At 45.6% G+C, this 9,405-nt stretch overlaps 1 protein-coding gene across 5 annotated transcripts in view; it reads left to right on the top strand.

Annotated features, from left to right (window-relative positions):
* Positions 1 to 8,938, top strand: part of MDGA1 (MAM domain containing glycosylphosphatidylinositol anchor 1) — a 424,007-nt gene extending 415,069 nt beyond the window's left edge. For all 5 annotated transcript variants that reach the window (XM_040351805.1, XM_040351804.1, XM_040351807.1 and 2 more), the window contains 2 exons: positions 3,247 to 3,355; positions 7,669 to 8,938. In XM_040351805.1, coding sequence (XP_040207739.1) covers positions 3,247 to 3,355; positions 7,669 to 7,760 — 201 coding nt within the window. In that variant the 3' untranslated portion in view covers positions 7,761 to 8,938. The remainder of the gene's footprint in view (positions 1 to 3,246; positions 3,356 to 7,668) is intronic.
* Positions 8,939 to 9,405: the final 467 nt, after the last annotated feature.

Raw genomic sequence — 9,405 nt, 5'->3', positions numbered from 1 at the left:
TCCATTGACTTCAATGGGGAAACTCGCTTTGATATGGGAGTGCTTTGGATTACAAGCATTCTCCTGGAACGGATTATACTCGTCAGCCGAGGTTCCACTGTACAATTATATACAGAACTTTACTTTCCTTTACTATCTATCTATTTATGGACCTTGCTTTGTGCACCGGTCCAAATCATTTGGAGGATGGGGGATTATGGCGTGGGGGTTGTTTTTCAGGGGTTGGGCTTGGCTCCTTAGTTCCAGTGAAGGGAACTCTTAAGGCGTCAGCATACCAAGACATTTTGGACAATTTCATGTTCCCAACTTTGTGGGAAGAGGTTGGGGACGGCCCCTTCCTGTTCCAACATGACTGCCCACCAGTGCACGAAGCAAGGTCCATAAAGACATGGATGAGTGAGTTTGGGGGTGGAGGACCCTGACTGGCCTGCACAGAGTCCTGACCTCAACCCTATAGAACACCTTTGGAATAAATTAGAGCAGAGACTGCGAGCCAGACCTTCTTATCCAACATCAGTGCCTGACCTCACCTATGTGCTTCTGGAAGAACGGTCAAACATTCCTATAGACACCCTCCTAAACCTTGTGGACGGCCTTCCCAGAAGAGGTGAAGCTCTTATAGCTGCAAAGGTCGGGGCCAACTCAATATTGAACCCTACGCATACCTCCCAACTTTTCAACTTCAGAATGAGGGACAAATGAGCATACCCCCCAAAGGAAGTTGTTGAGCGGGGCGGATTTACCGCGAATTGTGGGATTTACCGCAAATCGCGGGACCGCGGTAATCACGGGGGGGGCGCGAAATCACAGGACAATAGTACAGCTTAAGGGACTGCAGGATTTATCCCGAATTGCGGAACATTCCCGCGAAATACGGGACGGTTGGGAGGTATGCCTACGGCCTAAGACTGGGATGCCATTTAAAGTTCATGGGCTATATTCAGGTAGCCCTGTGTAATCTCCGATACATTACGCCGCCTTAAATTAGGAGCGCAAGTTCCGTATTCTGAAAGAACTTGCGCCCTAAGTTACGGCGGCGTAACGTATGTGCTCCGGGCGTAAGCCCGCCTAATTCAAATGTGGATGATGTGGGCGTGTTTTATCTAAATTTAGTGTGACCCCACGTACTTGAACGTTCGTAAAAGAAACCCAGTGCGCATGCTCGAAATTCCGCCGCAAATCGTCAATGCTTTAGACGTGAATGTAAATTACGTCCAGCCCTATTCTCGAACGACTTACGCAAACGACGTAAAAATTTCAAGATTCAACGCGGGAACGACGTCCATACTTTGCGTACGCCTCATATAGCAGGAGCAACCTTACGCCGAAAAAGCCTAACGTAAACGATGTAAAAAAATAGCGCCGGGCTACGTACATTTGTGAATCGGCGTATCTACCTAATTTGCATATTCCTCGCGTAAATCGACGGAAGCGCCACCTAGCGGCCAGCGTAAATATGCAGCCTAAGATACGACGGTGTAAGACACTTACGCCGGTCGGATCTTAGGGATATCTATGCGTAACCGATTCTCTGAATCAGGCGCATAGATACGACGCCGCAACTCAGAGATACGCTGTCGTATCTCCTACCTGAATCCGGCCCCATGTGCATGTAAAGGCAGGTGTCCCAAAACTTTTGACAATAGTGTGTATCTAGCTATCTGTCTCTGAATGATAATGCAGATGAAGTGTACATACAATGGGGTGGGAATTAGAGACGGGGATAATCTCCGCACAGAGGAATCAATAATATTAATATGCTTCAGAGGTTCAGCGACCTTTAATAAATCCATTCTAATCTTGTTTACGTTAGCAGTATATTTTCTCACCGCAATTACCAGTAATTGTTCCGAACCGTGTGGGAGGAGAGAAAAGATTATCGCCTCCATCCGTCTTCTCTCCCCGACAACAGAGATCACCAAAGACTAACGTGTCACTGACTGTGTCTGAAATCTCTTATTGTTTATTAAAACATGAGAAATATGTCAGGTGAGAGTTAGAGCCGGAGGACTCCTCTCCTTCCTCTATAACTCTCCTCTCCTGAAATACTCATCTCTGCTGCAGGACTCTGCTCCTTCCTCTATAACTCTCCTCTCCTGAAATACTCATCTCTGCTGCAGGACTCTGCTCCTTCCTCTATAACTCTCCTCTCCTGAAATACTCATCTCTGCTGCAGGACTCTGCTCCTTCCTCTATAACTCTCCTCTCCTGAAATACTCATCTCTGCTGCAGGACTCTGCTCCTTCCTCTATAACCTCCTCTTCTGAAATACTCATCTCTGCTGGAGGACTCTGCTCCTTCCTCTATAACTCTCCTCTCCTGAAATACTCTGCACTGCCGGAGGACTCTGCTCCTTCCTCTATAACTCTCCTCTCCTGAAATACTCTGCATTGCTGGAGGACTCTGCTCCTTCCTCTATAACTCTTCTCTCCTGAAATACTCTGCATTGCTGGAGGACTCTGCTCCTTCCCCTATAACCCTCCTCTCCTGAAATACTCTGCTCTGCTGGAGGACTCTGCTCCTTCCTCTATAACTCTCCTGAAATACTCTGCTCTGCTGGAGGACTCTGCTCCTTCCTCTATAACTCTCCTCTCCTGAAATACTCTGCTCTGCTGGAGGACTCTGCTCCTTCCTCTATAACTCTCCTCTCCTGAAATACTCTGCTCTGCTGGAGGACTCTGCTCCTTCCTCTATAACTCTCCTCTCCTGAGATACTCTGCTGGAGACTCTGCTCCTTCCTCTATAACTCTCCTCTCCTGAAATACTCTGCTCTGCTGGAGGACTCTGCTCCTTCCTCTATAACTCTCCTCTCCTGAAATACTTCGCTCTGCTGGAGGACTCTGCTCCTTCCTCTATAACTCTCCTGAAATACTCTGCACTGCTGGAGGACTCTGCTCCTTCCTCTATAACTCTCCTCTCCTGAGATACTCTGCACTGCTGGAGGACTCTGCTCCTTCCTCTATAACTCTCCTCTCCTGAGATACTCTGCACTGCTGGAGGACTCTGCTCCTTCCTTTATAACTCTCCTCTCCTGAGATACTCTGCTGGAGGACTCTGCTCCTTCCTCTATAACTCTCCTCTCCTGAGATACTCTGCTGGAGGACTCTGCTCCTTCCTCTATAACTCTCCTCTCCTGAAATACTCTGCTCTGCTGGAGGAAATAAACCAAACAATGTTTTGCAATGGTAATAATTGGTGTGTACAATGACAGAGTCTCGGCTAACCTTCTCTTCTCTCATCTCTCAGGTCATATTTGAATGTATTACCGGCAACGGGATGGAAGGCGACATGGCCATCGACGACGTCACCATAAAAAGAGGAGAGTGTCCGAAACGGATAAGCTCGCCGCAAAAACGTGAGTCCTTCCCCGGGTGACGTGACAACCAAACCGCATCACAGAGATCCATGAGAGGGAAATTGGAGGCGTTCACGGACAGAGGAATATTGAGCTGTGTTATCAGACGAGCGCACTCACCTCCTTTGTTCAATAATTCATGAACTGTCATTGGGTGGTCCGCTGTCGCGGGTTCCTGACAATAGACAGTTCCAGCCTCTGCAAATAAGAGATAAAGCTGTCACTGCTAACTGGGACAACTATAGTCCATGGAAGCACCGGGCCGTAGGTGCCGAGCTCTCCAGGATCAGTCTGATCCTCATATAGTAGAAACACTCAACACTCAGGGCCGCCATCAGGGGGGTACAGGCAGTACACCTGTAAGGGGCCCGGAGGTCCCCAGGGGCCCGGATGGCAACCTCCGGGCCCCTGGGGACCTCCGGGCCCCTTACAGGCCTGGTATGAGTGTCAAGAGAAAAGAAAAAAAAATGGATTCTCAGGCAATAAATCAATGGGGCTGGGTTGTTGCTAAGGATGTGGTGGGTGCAGACACCCGCCACTTCCTTAGCAAGCGTTGACGGAAAGAACAATAGTAGCAGCGAAAAAAACTACTCCTGCCGAATGAGCCAAAAGTTCTGGCAAGTGCCAAAACAACCAAAGTTCAGTCCGAATCTGTGTTTGAACCAAACCAGGAGCTCATCCCCATATCTAGACTCTAAAATAGTATGGTTCTCTTAGTCCTTTGAGGGATCAATCAAAATATGTCCTCGTCTTATGAAAAAGCCTTCAAATTTAAGTTTCTTTTCCCAAAGAAATTTGGAATCCGTAAACTTTGCACTAAAAGTTGACCCTGTAAATCATTAGTAATAATGAACACGCAGTTCAGTTTTGGCTGTCAGTTCATAAAAAGGATATCGGGGAACTGGAGAAAGTGCAGAGAAGGGCAACCAAACTGATAAGAGGCATGGAGGAGCTCAGCTATAAGGAAAGATTAGAGGAATTTAACTTATTCTCTCTTGCGAAGAGGAGATTAAGGGAAGATATGATCACCATGTATGAATACACAAGTGGCCCATATACAGTGGAACCTCGGATTGCGAGTAACGCGTTTAACGAGCGTTTCGCAATATGAGCACTGTATTTCTAAAAATTCTAACTCTGTTTGCAAATGTTGTCTTGCAAAACGAGCAGGATTTAGGTCAAAGTGGTGTGCAGCACCATTTTTGGCATGGCATGGGGGGGGGGCCAGAGCCAAACGGCACCGATTGTAGCCGATCGGAAAGGCACGGAAAGGCCCGAGGGCAGTTCGGCTGACCTTGGCAAACCTCGCAAAGGCTTGTGAACGGAGTCATTCCGAGGTTTGCCAAACTGTCCTCGGGCATTTCCGAACATTTCCGAGGCTCTCCTGCGCCCCCCGCCTCTGGCCGCATGCCATTGTAGTCAATGCGAAACAAATTATTTTGGTTTCCATTGACTTCGATGGGGAAACTCGCTTTGATATGCGAGTGGTTTGGATTATGAGCATTCTCCTGGAACGGATTATGAGAGGTTCCACTGTAGTCAACTTGGTGTTGAGGTATTCCCTTTAAGGTCATCACAGAGGACACGGGGGCACTCTTTACGTCTGCAGGAAAAGTGATTTAACCGCCAAATCCGGAAAGTCTTCTTCACAGTAAACTGTGAAAATGTGGACTACAGTAGACTCCCTCAAGAGCTGGTTTTGGCCAGCTCAGTAGACTGTTTTTAAAAAGGCCTTGGTTCTTTCCTAAATGCATAAAATATATCTGAATACTAATATTTATAGGTAAAGTTGATCCAGGGAATATCCAATTGCCTCTTGGGGGATCAGGGATGAGTTTGATTCAAATTGCATCATGCTTTGTTGGAGCTTTTTTTTTTGCCTTCCTCTGGATCAACTGTGGGTAGGGATGAGCCGAACACCCCCCTGTTCGGTTCGCACCAGAACCTTCCAACGGACCGAACGTTCGCTCGAACATTTAGAACCCCATTGACGTCTATGGGACTCGAACGTTCGAATTCAAAAGTGCTCATTTTAAAGCCTAATATGCAAGTTATTGTTGTAAAACGTCTTTGAGAACCCGGGTCTTGCCCCAGGGAACATGTATCAATGGAAATAAAGTTTTAAAAAAACGGTCGTTTTTTTCAGGACTTGACCGTTTTTAAAACTTTTTTTCCATTTATACATGTTCCCTCGGGCAAGACCCGGGTTCTCAAAGACATTTTCACAGGCATACTATAGACACCCAGCAGGTACAATATTTAAAGGATTTTTTTATTTTATTTAAGCATCATTAAAATCACTGCTCCTGAATCTTTAGGTGCAAACTACAGAGGACACGTGCAGTACACACCAAGTAGCTTTAGGTGCAAACTACAGAGCACACGGCCAGTACACACCAAGTAGCTTTGGGTGCAAACTACAGAGCACACAGGCAATAAACCACATAAGAATACTGCAGCTAGCACAATCACCTGCCTGCCAGTAAATTAGGAAGAACTGATCTAGCTAAACTATACAGTGTATAAATATATATACAACACCTGGGATGTATATATATCCTCTACACACTGTAACATTAACTGACTAGCCTGCCTGCTCTATCTACCTGCAAAAAATGACACTCTCTCTGTCCTCTCAACCACCGCAACACACTACACAAGGCCGACCTGCAGGAGGCCTTTTATAGTGTGGGGCATGTACTAAACCCCCTGAGCCATAATTGGCCAAAGCCACCCTGGCTTTGGCCAATTATGGCTCTCCGTTTTTTGCAAGCTGTGATTGGCCAAGCATGCGGGTCATAGTGCATGCTTGGCGAATCATCAGCCAGCGATGCCGCAGTGAATTATGGTCTGTGAAACGTAACTCGAATTTGGCGCGAACGACCCGTTTTGTTCGTATTTCGACGAACGATCGAACTTCCGATGTTCGAGTCGAACATGAGTTTGACTCGAATAAGAAGCTCATCCCTAACTGTGGGTATAGGATTGTATATATGAAGGTTTTTCTGTGTGTGTGTGTGTTTTATTTTTCTGTAGGTTGAACTTGATGTACTTGTGTGCGTTATTTTAAACAAGATTACCTTCGTAAAAATGTTTTGCTGTGGGCTAGGGATGAGCCGAACACCCCCCGATTCGGTTCGCAGCAGAACATGCGAACAGGCAAAAAATGTGTTCAAACACACGAACACCGTTAAAGTCTATGGGACATGAACATGAAAAATCAAAAGTGCTAATTTTAACGGTTAATATGCAAGTTATTGTCATAAAAGGTGTTTGGGGACCCGGGTCCTGCCCCAGGGGACATGTATCATGCAACAAAAAGTTTTAAAAACGGCAGTTTTTTCGGGAGCAGTGATTTTAATAATGCTTAAAGTGAAACAATAAAAGTGAAATATTCCTTTTAATTTCATATCTGGGGGGTGTCTATAGTATGCCTGTAAAGTAGCACATTGCTTAGATCAGTCCCTGCACAAAATGTAATTTCTAAATGAAAAAAATAATTTAAAACTACTCACGGCTATAATAAAAGGTCTTGTATGGATTTTTGGGGGACCCCCACGCCATTTTTTTTATTTTGGCGTGGGGTTCCCCTTAAAATCCATACCAGACCTGAAGGGTCTGGTATGGATTTTGAGGGGGACCCCCATGCAATTATTTTTTTACATTTTGGTTTGGGGTTCCCCTTTATATTCATACCAGACCCAAAGGGCCTGGTAATGGACTGGGGGGGGGCCATGTCGTTTTTTCAATTACTTTTATCTGTATTGCCGGGACCCGACAATTCATTATAGCCACAAGTAGTTGTAAATTACTTTTATTCCTTTTGAAATGTCATTTTGCTGCAGGGACTGTTCTAAACATGGGAAAAATGCGTCACTTTACAGGCATACTTTAGACACCCCCCAGGTCCGAAATTTAAAGGAATATTTCACTTTTATTGTTTCACTTTAAGCATTATTAAAATCACTGCTCCCAAAAAAAACTAAATTTTTAAAACTTTTTTTTGCATTGATACATGTCCCCTGGGGCAGGACCCGGGTCTCCAAACACTTTTTATGACAATACCATGCATATAAACCTTTAAAATTAGCACTTTTGATTTCTCCCATAGACTTTTAAAATTTTAATTTGCCGTGAACACCCCAAATTGTTTGCTATTCGGCGAACAGGCGAACACCCAATGTTCGAGTCGAACTTGCGTTCGACTCGAACATCGGGCTTATCCCTACTGTGGGCATGTATTTAATGACATTGCATCTGTTTCTGGTGGTTCTAGGAAACATCTAACTGAGGTTCTTCTTCTTGTATTGTAGCTGCAGCACCTCCTGGCAATCTGGCCCGTCACTCCCACTCAGGTTCTCTATACTGGCTCCTGACTTTCTTCTTATTCGTCCTCCTGAGATGATACTCCGCTGCTCCTGTTGGATTCAGAACCAGGCCGTCCCATCTTTTTGTACACTTTCCTCCTCGATCCTCCTCCACCGACACACCAAAGTGTCAAGATATTACCAAAGACCGGCAAGCGTGATGGCTTGAAGGCGCCAAACGAGAGACTGAAGACTTCCTTTGAGAAGTTCAAACGCGTCTACAATACATCCAAGGAGAGAGAGAGAAGTCAGGGAAGGCATTGATACAAAGTAGAAAGAGACGACAACGTCAGGACAAGGTGGAAGCAGAGAGGAAAACCCGGACGTGATCTAACTATTGACTCAGAGATGCTAAGACTTGTCCACACGGGAGATGTGGACTTCAAAAGATAATAAAAAAGGACAAGCAACATTTATAAAGAAACTATATTGAGATTATAAGCACAAATTTCTAACAAACTGTGGAGACCGTGGCTGGGAGAATGTTACCGGTACTCTGCCTTAGGAGCAGAAACTTTGTTGGAACGTCCCGGCTGCTGTAGCCCGATTTTCTAAGTAGATTCCTTTTCGCGTGCTGCTCCGTTTCACCTATGCCCATGTACAACCCACGCCATTTGCATGTGCTCCACTGCCCCTTATGTACATCGCCATGTAACCAAGCGTCTTTAGCCATCCATTTTGAACATGTTTACGCATTTCAGGGAAGGGCGCACACCGACTGTCGCTCCCGGTGAAAGCAAAAGATTGTAGACTTCATCCCGAGTATGGTTAGAGCATAGCCAACGTTTTAGGTCTTCCCTGTGGGCACGTCAAGCGAAGCGCGGGAGTCGTGGGTCACGCCCATCATCTTACAGACCGTCCAAAGATTGGAGAATGCAGTTTATGTAATTTAGGTACATATATAAATATATTTATTATAGAAGGATACTAAGTCGTAGAAATGGCTGCTTGAAAAAAAATATATAACATTTAGCGTTCAATGATCTTCCTCCTTTCTGAAAAAAAAAACAGGCATACCAGTGCCCCGTCCTCAGACTCAACATTGCCTCCGTTCGTCTATCATTCTTCATTTCCAGGTCTCATGACATTCGCTCTGTTCATACACACTTCATAGACCTCAGCAGGGGACTTCACACAGCTCATGCAATCAGTACAATGACATTTAGGAAATTGTTACCAAATCTGAACGTTTTAAATAAACAGATATCTATTTCTAGTGGTTGTCATTGGTGTCGACTCGTCAGAGAAGGTGTGAATGTGTTTGGGATGGCCATGAGATGAGTGGGGAGGGTTCCTGGAACAGCAAATGGAAGGGTTGAGGGAATGTGATGAGAGAGGTCCTACTGGGCAATGGGTATTGTTCACTTAAAGTGAACCCATCCGCCATTTTGAGCTCTCTAGACCCCTCTCTGGCCTAGTTTCACTTTACCACGTCCTGTCTTTTTTCTGACCTCATTGCTTAGCTCCAACAAATGCCAACCAGCTTCCAAATGAGAGTTAAATGGCTGACCACTGTCGATCATTGGATGGTGGAACAGTTAGCCAGGCCTAGTTATAAAGTCATGGAATCAGGTCCCCCAGTCTCTCCAAATCCCAGACTCCCCATCCCCTAGTCTCCTAATTCCCACAATCAACATCCCCCAGTCTTCCCAATCCCCACCCTCAGTCTCTCCAATCCCCTAA

This window comes from Rana temporaria, chromosome 4 (genome assembly GCF_905171775.1).
Source record: "Rana temporaria chromosome 4, aRanTem1.1, whole genome shotgun sequence".
Classification (NCBI taxonomy): Eukaryota; Metazoa; Chordata; class Amphibia; order Anura; family Ranidae; genus Rana; species Rana temporaria.
This window is presented reverse-complemented; position numbering and strand designations above follow the sequence as displayed.